Source organism: Rhinopithecus bieti, unplaced genomic scaffold, assembly GCF_001698545.2.
Source record: "Rhinopithecus bieti isolate Rb0 unplaced genomic scaffold, ASM169854v2 scaffold_11380, whole genome shotgun sequence".
NCBI classification, from domain to species: domain Eukaryota; kingdom Metazoa; phylum Chordata; class Mammalia; order Primates; family Cercopithecidae; genus Rhinopithecus; species Rhinopithecus bieti.
The window spans coordinates 381171-397745 of NW_016807225.1; the positions used below are offsets into that span (position 1 = coordinate 381171).

The following is a 16575-nucleotide window of genomic DNA, read 5'->3' on the forward strand; positions in this document are numbered from 1 at the left end:
AAAAAAAAAAAAAAAAAAAGAGGCTATGCAATTTCACTTTCCCACCAGTATATAAGGGTTCCAATTTCTCTACATCCTCACCAACACTTATTTTCCTTCTTTTAAAAAAAAAACTAGCCATCCTGTTGAGAGTGAAGTGGTATCTCATGGTAGTTGTGGTTGCGTTTCCTTAATAACTAATGATGCTGAGTATCTTTTCCTGTCCTTACTGGCCATTTGTGTATCCACTTTGGAAAAATGTCTGTTCAAAATCTTTTGCCTGTTTTTTTTTTTTTTTTTTTTGAGATGGAGTCTCGTTCTGTTGCCTAGGCCGGAGTGCAGTGGTGCGATCTCTGCTCACTGCAAGCTCCACCCCCCTGGTTCATTCTCATGCCATTCTCCTGCCTCAGCCTCCCAAGTAGCTGGGACTACAGGCACCCGCCACCACGCCCGGCTAATTTTTTTGAAGTTTTAGTAGAGACGGGGTTTCACAGTGTTCACCAGGATGGTCTCAATCTCCTGACCTCGTGATCCGCCTGCCTTGGCCTCCCAAAGTGCTGGGATTACAGGCGTGAGCCACTGTGCCCGGCCTTGCCTGTTTTTAAATTGGATTATTTCTCTTTTTGAGTTATAGGAGTTCTTTATATATTCTGAACATAAATTTATCAGTTACGCGATTTGCAAATATCTTACTGTTCTAGAGAGAGAAAAATTGGAAGCAACTTAAATGCTTTTTGATATTGAATAGTAGTTCATGTAATGAACCACGATGTACCTTTTAAAGATAATTTGGATCTAAAATTTAATAACTCAGAAATTTGTTCCATAATATATTGGGTCATATGATTACACTTGTGTGTGCATGTCCATGCATAGGAAATTGGAAAGCCATACACCAAAGCTGTAACTGCAGTTGTCTCTGAGTAGTTTCATTAAGGGTGATTTTTCCCCACTTTAACCTTTCTTTGTTGTCCAAACTTTTACAGCGAGCTTACTATTACTATTTAAATCGCTTTGTTGAGGGTATGACTGACTGACTGACTGACTGACATACAAAAAGCTGTAAATGATGCATACAGTCTGATGTTTTTGGAAATAGTGTTTTGTTTTGTTTTGAGACAAGGTCTTGCTTTGTTCTCCCTGGCTCGGGTGCAGTGGCTCAAGCAATCCTCTCACCTCAGCCTCCTGACTAACTGGGACTACAGGTGCGCACCATCATGCCTGGTTAATTTTTTGTAAAGATGGGGTTTTACCATGTTGCCCAGGCTGGTCGTGAACTCCTGGGCTCAAGTGATCCTCCTGCCTCAGCCTCCCTAAATGCTGGGATTATAAGCATGAGCCACCCGTGCCTGGCTATAGAGTGTATTGTTTTTATGACCAGAAAAATGAAATGATTTCCAGCTGGAAGAAAAACTTTTGTAGTCTAGGATTTGTTTCAGCCTATGGTATTCCCAGCTTGTCTACTGTAAAAGCACACACGGGCTCATTTAGGCGCAGAGTGAAAATGGAGGCACAGAAGCATGTGGACAGTAAGAGTGCCTCTGACAGAGTTCACTGAGAACTTCAGTGTCTTTTTTTGACATTGAATTATCTCTGTGGCTTCTGTCATTTATTAGCTCAGACCATAGCATTAATTACTGATTTTTTTTTTTAATCTTAAATGACAAGACACTGCTGTCCTGGGGCCTTGCTTTAGGTTTAGTTACGGCTTTTTCCTCAGCCTATGTGGCCCACTTTTCTAATTTTCTTTTCTCTCTTTTGAACTCCCCAGACCGAGTGACGGTTCTCTACCGGAGCAAAGCCATTCGCTATACCTGGCCGTGTCCATTTCCCATGGCAGACTCCAGCCCTTGGGTTCATATTACCCTAGGTGATGGCAGCACCTTCCAGACCAAATTGTTGGTAGTTGAAGATTCTTATTTTGCTAGGGGTCTTGTATATCTACATCTTATCCTAGATTCTAGGGATTCTGGTTTTAGATCTAAGCTCTAGTTTAATTTTAGGCAAAGCTTTTGGTTATAAGGACCAGTACCCATTCAGGCCAGCTCAAGTTGAGATGGTCTCATCCTAAATCCTGTACAGGAAGCAATCTCATGGGCTGTCTTAGGTCATGAAATAACAGATAGCTGGGCCTCACAGGGCAGGCACCAGAGTGTAGGGAATGGAGGCTGTTCTTTCCCTCTGAGGAGTCTGTGGTCATTGATCTCTTGCCTCTCATTTTTCTCCTTTTGCAAGCTTCCCTTTTTGCATGGCAGCCATTCCTAACCCTACATCAGAACTATTCAGCTCCAGTGTGTGCCCCATACTGAAACTTTCCTTATTGCTCTCTAGTTCAAGTATCAGGAGGGCCTGCCTGAGTTTAACTCATGGCTGGCACCTTTTGAGTCATGTCCAGCTTTGGCTCTGTTGGCTGAGGCTGAGGTGACACAGTGCAGGGGCTCCGCGTCTAGGGGCTCTGAGTGAAGCAGGCCTGATGGAATTATTCTGCCACAGAATGGGCTCACCAACAATCAGAGCTGGAGGAAACTTTAGGGGGCAAAGAAAAACTTCTGAAGCAGTTTAAGGAGAGGCTGTAAGACTTAGCAGGCTCGTGTGTCCATGCAGATAGGTGCAGATGGTCACAACTCCGGAGTACGGCAGGCTGCTGGAATCCAGAATGTGAGCTGGAACTATGACCAGTCTGCTGTTGTGGCTACTCTGTATTTATCAGAGGTAAGATCCTGAGCTGCCATCTGGGGACTCTATTCATAGGCACTAGGTACTTCGCAGAGAAACTTTTCTCCTCTCTGTTGCAGGCCACAGAAAACAACGTAGCCTGGCAGAGATTTCTTCCCTCTGGGCCTATTGCTCTGCTCCCGGTAAGAGGTCCTTCTGGCCAGTCTGCCCACATGCATGCAGCCTTTCCTCTTCCCTTTCTCTCAGCCTTTTTCTGGTTTCAAGGGAATCTGCCCAGGCTGGTTGTAAGTTCCCTTCTTGTCTTTTTATGCTTGAGAGTTCCCAAGTGCAGAAGAATCTTAGCCCTTGGTATTGGTGTTCTTTTGACACAGCTCTCAGACACCTTGAGTTCCTTGGTTTGGTCTACATCCCATGAACATGCAGCACAGCTAGTTAGCATGGATGAGGAAAAATTTGTGGATGCCGTTAACTCTGCCTTTGTGAGTATCAATATACCCGGCTAATGATGTGTTGCAGGAGGACGTACAGAAAGGTGTGGTTTTGTTTTTTTTTTTTTAAACAGAGTCTTGCCAGGCTGGAGTGCAGTGGCGCCATCTTGGCTCACTGTGCAATCTCTGCCTCCCGGGTTCAAGTGATTCTCCTGCCTCAGCCTCCCAAGTAGCTGGGACTACAGTCATGTGCCACCACGCCTGGCTAATTTTTGTATTTTAGTAGAGATGGGGTTTCACCATGTTGGCCAGGCTGGTCTCAAACTCCTGACCTCAAGTGATCTGCCTGCCTTGGCCTCCCAAAGTGCTGGGATTACAGGCGTGAGCCACCATGCCCAGCCAGAAAGGTGGTTTTGAGTCAGGAAAAAGGAGTAACCAGTCAGCTGTCCCTTTGTACTTTGTAACTATAATGCTTGGTCTGGATTATGTGGAGGAGGGCATACAGGGAAATGCAAAACAATAGAAATAATTAATAACCTTTTGAGGGTTGTGGGCTGCTGTTAGGCTGACTGAAACAGCTGCCTGGGTGGTGGTTATCATTGGCCTTTTTTTGAAGCTGTAACACTTGCATCACTTTGAACAGTTCTGCTAGGTTCCAGCTACCTGAACCTTTCAAGCCTAATTCATTGGAAGTATTCCTAGGGAAAGGCTGAGCGAATGTCAGCATGGGGCTTAAGAGTAAGCTTAGTAGGTGGGTTCAATACTGGTTCTACCTGTTCATTTCCTGAAAAATGTAAATAGTATCACTAACTTCTCAGGATTGAATGAAGACTTTCAAAATGAGAGAACTTTTGTAAAATGCATGGAACATCTTTAGTACATTGTAGGTGCTCAACAAATACAAATAACTATTCTGGAGTAGACACAGCCTTTGGATAATAGGGGTACCAGTATTACTTTTGGAGCCTAAATGACACTCAAAGCCTGCCACCTTCACACCAAAGAACTGAGACTCCACTGCTCTGTAGTAGCAACAAGAATAAAAGGAACTGAACATACTGAAGTGGATTCTGAGATAAATGGTGAACACTACCCCACTCTGGGCCATTTAGTATATATTCCTGGCACAGGTCTAGGACCTCTGCAGTGCAGTCATTCACCATTAATTGTCCTTTCTCTGTAGCAGGCTCTGGAGATACTGAGAACAGTCTCTGCTTTCAGGAAGTTCATAGTCAGGCAAGGAAGACTGTAAATGACAATCTCCGTACAGTGATAGAAGTATGCATAGGATGCTGGGGAAGCATACAGGAGGAAACACAGAGAAAGACTGGAGGAGTTAAAAAGAGGCGACATCTTCTGGATGCTCTGAGGTGTTATCCTAATGAAATAGAGACGGGCATTCTAAGCAGAGGAGAGTCGTGGAGGTAGAAGGATACTGTGTGATGAGCTATACTGTGGCCGGTGTATGGTTATTGAGGGTGGGGACTAGTGAAAGGTGAAGCTCAGCAGTAGGCAGGGGCCAGCTCATGTGCAGTTTGGCCTGATCTTAAAACCTGTGGGGAGCAATGAGAAGTTGAGCTTTGTACTTGAAGGGCTTATCACTTGTCAAGATCAGTGTAGGCAAGTTGGGTAGCATTAGCCTAAGCTTTGGTTACAAACAAGGTTTCTTTGTTGAATTTTTAATTCCCTGCTACTCAAATTTCACCTTGTGTGTCTTGTGGCTGGTGCTGCTCAGTGGAGTGATGCTGACCACACGGACTTCATCGACACAGCTGGTGCCATGCTGCAATATGCTGTCGGCCTTCTGAAGCCCACGAAGGTCTCGGCTCGCCAGCTGCCCCCAAGCGTAGCCAGGGTGGATGCCAAAAGCCGAGTTCTGTTTCCTCTTGGGTTGGGACATGCTGCTGAGTACGTCAGGCCTCGGGTGGCGCTCATTGGGTAAGATGATAACAGAGCAGGGCCACCCCCTTCTCACCTTGCTGCCAGAGGTCACACCTGAACTCTGCTTTATTCTTAGGGACGCAGCCCACAGAGTCCATCCGCTTGCAGGACAGGGTGTCAACATGGGCTTTGGGGATATCTCCAGCTTGGCCCATCACCTCAGTACGGCAGCCTTCAATGGGAAGGACTTAGGTAAGGATTCAGGTACTGTGGAGAAGTATCCAGAGGTCATATAGTTAGGCAAAATCAGGGCCCACAGTAGCAAGAGGGAGTGGACATAAAATATATATGGTGGCTTGCTAGGAGAGGGAAGAAAACCTTATTATTGGATGAGGGATTTAATCTTTCCTCTGCCTTTCAGGTTCCATGAGCCACCTCACAGGTTATGAAACGGAAAGACAACGTCACAACACTGCTCTTCTGGCTGCTACAGACTTACTAAAAAGGTTCTATTCTACCAGTGCCGCCCCGCTTGTGTTGCTCAGGACATGGGGCTTGCAGGCCACAAATGCAGTGTCTCCACTTAAAGTAAGAGGTTGCTCAGAGGAATGACTTTGCAAACAGTTCTCAATTTCTTTTTTTTTTTTTTTGAGACAGAGTCTTGCTCTTATCGCCGAGGCTGGAGTTCAGTGGCACAATTTCTACAGCCTCTGCCTCCCAGGTTCAAGTGATTATCCTGCTTCAGCCTCCCAAGTGGCTGGGATTACAGGCACCTGCCACCACACCCAACTAATTTTTTAATTTTTAGTAGAGATGGGGGTTTCACCATGTTGGTCAAGCTGGTCTTGAACTCCTGACCGGTGATCCGCATGCCTCGGCTTCCCAAAGTGCTGGGATTACAGGCATGAGCCACTGCGGCTGTAATTCTTTGAATTAATTTTCTTGGCTGTAAAATTATTATCTTTATGTGTCTGCCTTCTCAAGGGTTACGAGCAGAAGAGTACTTGCTAGGCTTTTAGGTGTTACAGCCCACATCTAAGTAGTAACTTTATGTATAAGAAGGGCTTAAGAATAGTGAATAGGGAGTGTTGTGGCACATGCCTGTAGTCCTAGCTATTCAGGACACTGAGGCCAAGAGGATCATTTAAACGCAGGAGTTTGAGGCTACAGTGAGCTATGATCACATCACTGTACTCAGACTGGGTGACAGAGTAAGACCAGTCTCTTGAAAAAAAAATAATAATAATGAATAGGGATTTCTAATGATGAAGATGTTTAAGCTCCTTTTGCTGCTTGGCTGGTTTCATCCTGAAAACTTGCATTTAAAGATATGTTTTTTCTGTTGGGTGCAGTGGCTCATGCCTGTAATCCCACCACTTTAGGAGGCTGGGGAGGGAGGAGCGTTTGAGTCCAGGAGTTTGAGACTACAGTGAGCTATGATCATACTACTGCACTCCAGCCCAGTCAACAGAGTGAGACCCTGTCTCCAAAACATGTGTTTATAGATATGTATATATTTGTTTTTTTAGCCGAAATAAAACAGGGACTCTTGGGAAGAATATCTACATGATTATTATCTATAATAATAATTCTGTAGAGAATTATCTACAGTAATTATTTTCTTCACCTTACAGTGTTAAGAGTTTCACTCACTTATATTTTTTCTCCAGGAACAGATTATGGCCTTTGCAAGCAAATGAGTACTCCTCTCCTAAAGATTATGTTGATGAAAAAGAACATCCTCCCCTAAGACCCATCATACATATTTTCAAGATCTTATTTAATAAACTTACTTTACATTAGAATTCTCTTTTTCTTCTTTGCTTAATGGGCCTGTGGCACCCAAATAATGAATGATAATTTGCTGTGAGGAGCGTATATTAGCCAGACCATTAGCCCAGACCAAAGAAAAAAACTTTGAAGAAAGACTACAATGTGGTTGAAAAGAGCTTTTTATTACTAAAAACCCACAAGGTGTCCTGTCACACATCATTTCCAATTGTTAAACAATCATTTCTAAAGAGAAAATTTACAGTTTTTTTTGTTTTTGTTTTAGTGTTGGTCTTAAATTTATTCAGTTGTTTTTTGATAGAGGTAAGAATTAGAAATAGATGCATTTTTGTTAGAATTGCTGATTAAAAGTTAACATCAGAATGCAAATTAAATATAAATTGCTTTAACCTTTGTTACAGGTGTACTGGACTTTCTGAAAGGAAAACCAGGTCTCATTAATGCTAGTCTTTATCACTTTATCACAGCACCAGATTTCCATTTTATTTATGGTTCCTCTCTGGGACACCACTGTCTGTTTAATAAAACAATAAATAATTCATTGCACAGATCTGAAGACCTCAGGAACCAGATCACAAGGAAAACCGATTAGCAGCAGAATTTGTTCGTGTTTGGTGGCAGACTGGTGGCCAACTGGAGGGAAGGGAGTTTTACTGTGGGTTTTTAAAGAGGTCTCTTCACAAGACCAGAGATGCCTCTTGAAGAGATTTTTAGGTTGTGGATTTGCTTACTCTGAAGAACATCTTGCCCAAAAGTCTGATCTGAGATGAAATGAGGAGAAACAGTCTGCTTTTGAACCAAGTAAGGTATTATTGGGAATAATTTTTAGAGCCATGGGAAATCTATTCTTGTAGGGGCGCTTTTCAGGCAAATGCAGAAAATTTAAAAGATTCTAGAACAAAAAAGTGACAATGTCACAACCTTCCTGGAATCTCAGGAAAAAGAATTAAAGATGGCAGCTGCTGTGAAAAGCTGTGTGACTACTGGCGGAGACTGCAGGGACAAGGTCATCTTTCACAACAAATGGAAAGGTGGCCTAGATGAGGAGGACACAGACTCTCCAGAAGTTATGCAAACAAAATCAGGCAAGACGAAGAATTCTAAGGCACACCTCCATTGGCCCACTGAGTGTTCTTCATATGACAATGATGTTAAACACCATCTGTCATGTACCAGGCCATGTCCTAAGTATTTTAAATATATTAACACATCTACAAAGGAAACCATTAGAATCTGTAGGACCTCTTAAGAAGCCCAAAGGCTCTACTGCAGGCAGGATGGGCCTTACAGAAAAAAAATAAAAATTCTCATTCCAGATTGCTCCTAAGATGGACAAATTGGTTACTTCTCCAGAAGGTCTAATCAAGGTTAACAAAATAGATATAGGTAAGTTTCTGGAGTTAGAATGCTTCTACCTTAGAGTTCGGAGGTATTTGGGATGACCAAAGGAGTCTGTTGGACGGTATTTGTGCTTTACAAAATGGCCCCCGCCGTGATTAAAGACAAGAGACTCTTGACATCTCTGCATTTGTCAAGCTGGAACAGTCTTTAGTGAAGGCAGCTTACGTCTTGTAAAATACTGGTTTCTACTGGAGGAAACATGGACAACATTAGTGTTCTGTGACTGGTCTGGCACCCTACTTTTATTGACAAAGATCGGAAGGGGTCTGAAAGTCATGTCACTTAATAAAGAACTTGGGAGAAGCTTTCCTCAAAAGATCCAAAGATTTTGGAAGGAGAGATTAGAGAACTAAGACCACTTAGAAGACAGATATATTTCAGCTCAATATAAGGAATTTTTTTTAACATCGGTGCGGTTCCAAATGGAATAAGCTGTTTGAACATGCCTTAGCAGAAGCTGAATGGCAGCCTGTTACGAATTCTAGGGAATTCTGTACTGAGTACAACCTTGGCTTATTTCTTTGGACTGTTTCCAATTCAAGATTGTTATTTCATTAAAAGCATTTTGAGGAAGGCAGTTGGTATAAAGGTGACCTTAGTAATAAAAGTCTGTGAAGTCTAAACAAATTCCACAGTGAATTTAAAGAGAAGAATTTTAGGGACAAGGAAACAGAAATTTGCCTAGTAACTTGCACATAGCAGATGGTAAATATTTATTGACTCAATGGAGTAATGTTAAAAATAAGGTTTCGGCCGGGCATGGTGGCTCATGCCTGTAATCCCAGCACTTGGGGAGGCCGAGGCGGGTGGATCACGAGGTCAGGAGATCGAGACCATCCTGGCTAACACGGTGAAACCCCGTCTCTCCTAAAACTACAAAAAAGTTAGCCAGGTGTGCTGGTGGGTGCCTGTTAGGCCCAGCTACTCGGGAGGCTGAGGCAGGAGAATGGCGTGAATCCAGGAGGCAGAGCTTGCAGTGAGCCGACATCGTGCCACTGCACTCCAGCCTGGGTGACAGAGCAAGACTCCATCTCAAAACAAAACGAAAATAAAATAAGGTTTCCCATGGACTGTGTGAGGGCTAGGCATATTTAACATCCTTTGTGAGAGAGCATGGAAACAGTCTACTGTGAAAGCCACCAGTTTGGGGAAGTACAAACACTCCTGGAAAGAAGCTGGAGGTTAAGAACCAAGGCAAAGGGGCCAGACCACAGGGAGGTCTTCCAGGTCCAAGAGCACTACAGGGCAGATGAGAAGCAGGGATGATTATGTAGAAAGTGCAAGATAAAGGCCGGGCGCGGTGGCTCAAGCCTGTAATCCCAGCACTTTGGGAGGCCGAGATGGGCGGATCATGAGGTCAGAAGATCGAGACCATCCTGGCTAACATGGTGAAACCCCGTCTCTACTAAAAAATACAAAAAACTAGCCGGGCGAGGTGGCGGGCGCCTGTAGTCCCAGCTACTCCGGAGGCTGAGGCAGGAGAATGGCGTAAACCCGGGAGGCGGAGCTTGCAGGGAGCTGAGATCCGGCCACTGCACTCCAGCCCGGGCCACAGAGCGAGACTCCGTCTCAAAAAAAAAAAAAAAATGCAAGATAAGGCCAGGCACGGTGTCTCATTCCTGTAATCCCAGCACTTTTGGAGGCAGGTGTATCAATTGAGTTCAAGAGTTGGAAACCAGCCTGGCCAACATGGTGAAACCCCATCTCTACTAAAAATACAAAAATTAGCCAGGAATGGTGGTAGGCGCCTGTATTCCCAGCTACTCAGGAGGCTGAGTCATGAGAATCGCTTGAACCTGGGGGCGGAGGTTGCAGTGAGCTGAGATTGCGCCACTCCACTCTAGCCTGGGCAACAGAGCAAGACTCCGTCTCAAAAAAAAGTGCAAGATAATGAATTTGGGGTAAGTAATTCACAGTCAAGAGCTCTGAGCACTTGGATTGAAAAAGAGAACATGAGGGATATTAAATATGGTTCTCCCTGGAAATGTTGGTCCACTGTACTGACGTGGGCTGAGAGAGCCAACCAAATCCAAGTGGGGTTTTGTCAGGAACGGTATTGGAAACTGAACTAGATAAATAATTCAGAGGATATTAGCGAAAGTGATAAGGGGCCAGGACAGGAAGGTACTGTTACAAACGGAGAGAATAAAAGAGTAAACTGAAATAACAGATCCTGGAATAGCACAGACACTGACCTCTGACCACAGACCAAAAGTTAGGGCCTAGTTGTATTTCTTAGAAATACAAAGAAAACAAGTTTAGAATCATAGAAAACACTGTTAACACATTAGCCTGGGAGGTTGGGAGGTGGTACTGGCACTGCATATACACATACCCATAAAGTCGGATATGTTCATTAATCCCAGAGTTGACTGATAAAATGCTGATTAAAGAAAAGGTAGGCTAGATGAGGCTGCCACACCCTCCCAAAACATGTCCCCAGAGACTGGATGGCCTCCTTTCTTAAGGCTGTAATCTATGCACAGTTAGGAGTTACTCTCCATCCTATTAATATTTAGGATGGCTCTCAGCTGGCTGATTGGAGCTAACACAGAATAGGATCATACAGATTCTGATATGGTCCCATTTTGTGTTGTTGAATTATACGTGGAAAGCAAAATCAGGTATCTTTTTTTCTCTTTTTCAGGGGAGGTGGGTGCAGATAAGGGTGGGCAGGGCACTGTACAGGGAGGAAAAAAACATACTGATATTGATGGATCATGGGATTGCAATAAGTCAACTTAGTTTACCATTTAAGAGGAAAATTTAAATATTCAGTGGAATGAGGCACTCAAAGGGTTGAAATGAGATTTTTCTTTGGTTCCCAGGGACCTGTCCCTGGGCTGTCACTCCAAGGTTAAGTTCCAAAGCTTCTTGGCTCACAGGGCTCTCTGTGATGCTCAGGTACCAGCTGTGTACTCTTGAGTGGTTAGGCAGCAGTTCACATTAGATATGTAAAATTAATTAAACCTAAATCTCTAGGCTCAAGTCCAGGATGTCCCCAGACTAGCTCAGAAACTGAGTGCTCTCTCCTCCCCTTAAAAAGGTGTTGGCAAATGCAGGCCTCCAAGGAAGTGCGTGGCCTCAATGGGAGATGCCCAGAGACTGCAACAGGTGAAAGGTGGCCCCCAAGGCCCAGCCCGTCTCTATGTTGTTCACTTTCTTTGTGAGCTGTTAAGAAGAAAAAAAAGTCTTCACCTTTTCATCCAATTTCCAACTCTAGCAAGCACAGCTCTTGGGCAGACGATATTGGCAAAGAATATCCACATGGGCAAACCATGGCGAAACTGACAGCAGCCAGTCTGCAGGCTTCCCACTACTCTGTAACAGTTTCCTTCTGGCCATGGCCCATTGGCCATTGCCCCTACACCTGCCATTCTCATCTCTGAACTGAATGCTTCTGGCCCAGGTCGTGACCCATCAGGCCTTCTAGAGAGATAGTTTAGACAGACAGTATTCTGAACTCTTTCCCTAACCTTGAAACTACACAAAGTATCCCCTGCTTTATTTTCTGATTCACTAATTTCAGATAAGGCAACTTACAATGTAATGGTAATAGATGCAGTAGAAAGGGCATGGTCAGGAGATGAGAATAGATTTAGGGGTAGAAAAGAACAAGCTTCTCAACTCCTACTACATAAGCGAGTGCCTCTTCCTAAGCACTAATGATAACCAAACATGGGGCCAGGCACAGTGGCTCACACCTGTACTCCCACACTTTGGGAGGCCAAGGCAGGTGGATTGCTTGAGGTCAGGAGTTCAAGACCAGCCTGGGCAACATGGCAAAACTCCGTCTCTACAAAAAAATTAGCCAGGACTGGTGGCACACACTTGTAGTCCCAGCTACTCAGTGGGCTGAGGTGGGAGGGTTGCTTGAACCCGGGAGGGGCACAGGGCGCAGTGAACTGAGATCATGCCACTGCACTCCAGCCTGGGTGACACAGCAAGACCCTGTCTCAAAAACAAGGCCAGAAGTGGTGGCTCATGCCTATAATCCCAGCACTTTGGGAGGCTGAGGTGGGTGGATCACCTGAGATCAGAAGTTTGAGACCAGCCTGATCAACATGGTGAAACCCCATGTCTACTAAAAATACAAAATTAGCCAGGCGTGGTGCCGCATACCTGTAGTCCCAGCTACTTGGGAGGCTGAGGCAGGAGAATCGCTTGAAACCGGGAGGTGGAGGTTGCAGTGAGCTGAGATTGCACCACTGCACTCCGGCCTGGGCAACAAGAGCGAAACTCGGTCTCAAAAGAAAAAAGAAAAAAATAACCAAATAGGGAACTTAACACATTATAAGCCAGTATCTATCTCAATTAGCTTAGTGACCTTGGGCAAAACTTTAGACCCAAATTCCTCAACTATATAAGAAGAGGATTAGATTAGTGTGTATCAGTTTTATCAATTTGTTTTCTTCAGAATTTTAGGGGTTTCTTAGAAATGCTTCAAAGGAAAAAGGGAGGCCAAATGATAGAGGAGTTTCAGGCCCCCAATCTCTGCTTCAACTAGAATAGTTTTGTATTACTGATTTTTTTTTTTTGAGACGGAGTTTCCCTCTTTGTTGCCCAGGCTGGAGTGCAATGGCGTGACCTCGCCTCACTGGAACCTCTGCCTCCCAGGTTCAAGTGATTCTCCTGCTTCAGCCTCCCAAGTAGCTGGGATTACAGGCACCTGCCACCATGCCCGGCTAATTTTGTATTTTAGTTGAGATGGGGTTTCACCATGTTGGCCAGGCTGGTCTTGAACTCCTGACCTCAGGTGATCCACTCGCCTCGGCCCCCCAAGTGCTAGGATAACAGGTGTGAGCCACCACACCCGGCTGTATTACTGCTATTCTACGTAAGTTTTCGTTGGATAAAGATGCTACCACCACCAAAAAAAGTCTGTAAACCAGTTGATTGTTCTCTGTTGACCTGATGTAATCGAGCCTAGACACATGCCCAAAACTGGGGATAAATAACTTACTACAGATAAAGTAGAGCCTGCATGTATTGAAACAGATGGAGACAGACAGGAGGACAAAGAGAGACCTAAGATTCAAGAGGCACTAAATATACGAGGCACACATGAAATATATGTGACACATTATATATGCATGAGGCATTCAGTGTTCATGAGATCTTAAATAAGCCACTCACTGGTGACACCCTTTTGGTCCCTCATGTCCTCTGCCAAAGAAAACACATTGTACATGTTGATGGCTGAGCTAATGCTACTGGCCAGGTGTGTCTGCCACTGGGGCCTCTCCAAATAGGGCAAGTTTGTGTGGTGGCCTCAGGCACTTTTGTCTTTGTGCTCCCATGACCAAACTTCAGCTCCAGTATGTGTAACCACTCTATTAGCAGCAGAGAGAGGCAGGACATATAAACCCAGGACAAATGGAACCCAAGATTTAGAGAGAGTGGTACTTGCATCCTGCTTGCATCGTGTCTTCTGTGTTCATCTCTTCATTTCTTTCCCCTTCTCACCCTGAGTTCTAAATTGATTTAATAAACCATGTGGGCCAGGTGCGGTGGCTCACTCCTATAATCCCAGCCCTTGGGAGGCCGAGGTGGGCGGATCACCTGAGGTCAGGAGTTCGAGACCAGCCTAGCCAACATAGTGAAACCCCATCTCTACTAAAAATACAAAAAAATTAGCCGGGAGTGGTGGCGCACACCTGTAATCCCAGCTACTCAGGAGACCAAGGCAGGAGAATCACTTGAACCCAGGAGGTGAAGGTTGCAGTGAGCTGAGATCTTGCCACTGCACTCCAGCCTAGGAACAAGAGTGAGACTCCGTCTCAAAAAAATAATAATAAATAAATATATAAACTATGTGACTTGGCATCTTAATTTGGGCTGCTAGTCTTTCTGTTCTGTGGCCTCTGCAATAGCTTGCCTGGTAATACACTTGGAGGCTACCATTGCATCGAGGTAATCTCCCACATTCATGATGCCCAGCACAGTACCTTGTCCATAGCCCAAACAAAACTACCTCATAATTTCACTTCTAGCTACTTTGATTACTGAACAAGCTCTTACTCCTTCTCAACCCCCACAAAAGAGGGCTGTTATGGGACTCTGGTGTCCTGTCTCTTACCTGTAAGACTGTGCTGTCTGCAAAGCCAAAGCCATCCTTTAACAGGGCAGTGATGTAGCTGAGATCCATGCACAGGAAAGGACTGCCTGAGGTGAAGTTTTCCAAGTTATCACACACTGAAAGAGACAGAGTCAACAGTGGAGTTCAAGTTTGCAACTAACTGAGAGGTGTAGGATTTTCTCTTAGAAAGTAGAATAGGGGGCCAGGCGTGGTGGCTCACATTTGTAATCCCAGCACTTTGGGAGGCCGAGGCAGGTGGATCACCTGAGGTCGGAGTTCAAGACCAGCCTGGCCAACAAGGTGAAACCCCAACTCTACTAAAAACATAAAAATTAGCAGGGCGTGGTGGTGTGCCGCTATAATCCCAGCTACTCGGGAGGGTGAGGCAGGAGAATCACTTGAACCCGGAAGGCAAAGGTTGCAAGCCGAGGTCGAACCACTGCACTCCAGCCTGGGTGACAGAGCAAGACTCTGTCTCAGAAAAAAAAGACGGTGGGGAGAAGAAGAATAAGCAAAGCAGAAGTCTCCCTCTGGTTAATGCCGAGGCATCTCAGAGGCTAGACAATGCGCTGACTGCCTCTGTAAGACTGCAGCTTCTGAAAAACTTGCAGTTGTCTGGTATGATTATCTATTCACATTTACATGGGCTCTAGTTTATTTGCTAAGTTTCTATGACCTATTGTGGGGGCTTAGTCCTAAGTCCCTTATCTATTTTTTTTTTTTTTTTTTTGAGACAGACTCTCACTCTGTTGCCCAGGCTGGAGTGCAGTGGTTCGGATTCACACCATTCTGCCTCAGCCTCCCAAGTAGCTGGGACTACAGGCGCCCGCCACCACGCCCGGCTAATTCTTTGTATTTTTTTTTTTAGTAGAGATGGGGTTTCACCGTGTTAGCCAGGATGGTCTTGATCTCCTGACCTCATGATCCACCCGCCTCAGCCTCCCAACGTACTGGGATTACAGGCGTAAGCCACCACGCCCGGCCCTAAGTCTCTTATCTATTATTAATGCTGCGGCCCAGAAGACAAGGAGATATCATTTAACCCTACTGTGGGGTTACTGGATAAGATCATTTGTATTTTATTTTTTAATTTTAAAACTTTTATTAATTTTTTTTTTTAGAGACGAGGTCTCATGCTGTCACCCAGGGTGGAGTGCAGTGGCATGATTGGAGCTCCCTGCAGCCTCAAGCCCCTGAGTTCACACGATCCTCCTGCCTCAGCCTCCCACATAGCTGAGACTACAGGCTCAAACCACTGTGCCTAGCTCTCATTGGCAGTTTTGATCCTCTCAAGGAAGCCTCTGTGGCTATTTCCCATGTCTTTTGATGCTCAGTGTTTCATTAACACTGATAACACTATTTCAATTAAAAAAAGACAGCGTAGAAGAAAAAACGGTCTTCACCATTTCCCTAAAGCCCTAAAGACTCTTTTTTTTTTTTTTTTTTTTAGGTGGAGACTCACTCTGTTGCCCAGGCTGGAGTATCACTCTGTTGCCCAGGCTGGAGTGCAGTGGCACGACCTCGGCTCACTACAACCTCTGCCTCCCAAGTTCAAGTGATTCTCCTACCTTGGCCTCCCGAGTAGCTGGGATTACAGGCGCCCACTGTCTCGCCCGGCTAATTTTTGTGTTTTTAGTAGAGACAGGGTTTCACCATGTTGGCCACGCTGGTCTTGAACTCCTGACCTCAGGTGATCTGCCTACCTTGGCCTCCCAAAGTGCTGGGATTACAGGTGTGAGCCACCGTGCCCGACCTCCTAAAACCTCTTATATTCCCATATTCTTGCCCATAATTCTATGCTGCATAAAGCTGGAAAAAAAAATGTTTTTTTTAGAGACAGAGGTCTCGCTATGTTGCCTAAGCTGCAATGCAGTGACTATTCACAGGTGTGATTATAGTGCACTATAGCCTTGAATTTCCGGCCCCAAGCAATCCTCCCACCCTGTGTAGCTGGGACTACAGATGTGTGCCACCATACCTGGCTACCACCCAATGCTTCTAACTTTTAGCAAAGACTGGAAGACTAAGAAAGGAAACTAGCCTTCTGACAGGCCTTCTGCGCTGAGGTGCTTTAGGTCACTTTAGGTCACGAGAGTTGGCAGGCAGTCTCACAGGCTTACCTTCAAGGGCTTCCCCTGACACTCAAACTCACCTTCCCTGGCTTTTCTTTCAAAATCTTCAACTTTTAAAATACCGCCCTTTTCATAATCTGAAATAAAACAAGATTATCTGATATCAAAACACCTTCAAGGAAGCATAAGGAAATTCATCCATTATATACACATGTACATAATCTATGCAGCCTTTTTTTTTTTTTTTTTTGAGACGGAGTCTTGCTCT

At 44.8% G+C, this 16575-nt stretch overlaps 2 protein-coding genes across 5 annotated transcripts in view; one reads left to right on the plus strand and one right to left on the minus strand.

The window, feature by feature from the left end:
• The window catches only part of COQ6 (coenzyme Q6, monooxygenase), a 13316-nt gene extending 6550 nt beyond the window's left edge, over positions 1-6766 (plus strand). The window contains exons 5-12 of the mRNA XM_017880474.1: positions 1751-1881; positions 2584-2691; positions 2775-2837; positions 3027-3134; positions 4819-5021; positions 5101-5216; positions 5386-5552; positions 6635-6766. Of these exons, the coding sequence (XP_017735963.1) occupies positions 1751-1881; positions 2584-2691; positions 2775-2837; positions 3027-3134; positions 4819-5021; positions 5101-5216; positions 5386-5552; positions 6635-6664 (926 nt within the window). The 3' untranslated portion in view covers positions 6665-6766. The remainder of the gene's footprint in view (positions 1-1750; positions 1882-2583; positions 2692-2774; positions 2838-3026; positions 3135-4818; positions 5022-5100; positions 5217-5385; positions 5553-6634) is intronic.
• The window catches only part of ENTPD5 (ectonucleoside triphosphate diphosphohydrolase 5 (inactive)), a 60162-nt gene continuing 48737 nt past the window's right edge, over positions 5151-16575 (minus strand). For 3 of the 4 annotated variants that reach the window (XM_017880463.1, XM_017880465.1, XM_017880467.1), the window contains 3 exons: positions 16388-16444; positions 14236-14351; positions 10367-11327 (listed from right to left, as the gene is read on the minus strand). In XM_017880463.1, the coding sequence (XP_017735952.1) occupies positions 11241-11327; positions 14236-14351; positions 16388-16444 (260 nt within the window). In that variant the 3' untranslated portion in view covers positions 10367-11240. Of the gene's footprint in view, positions 5232-10366; positions 11328-14235; positions 14352-16387; positions 16445-16575 lie in introns of those variants that run through there. The other variant, XM_017880464.1, reaches the window with a different exon arrangement.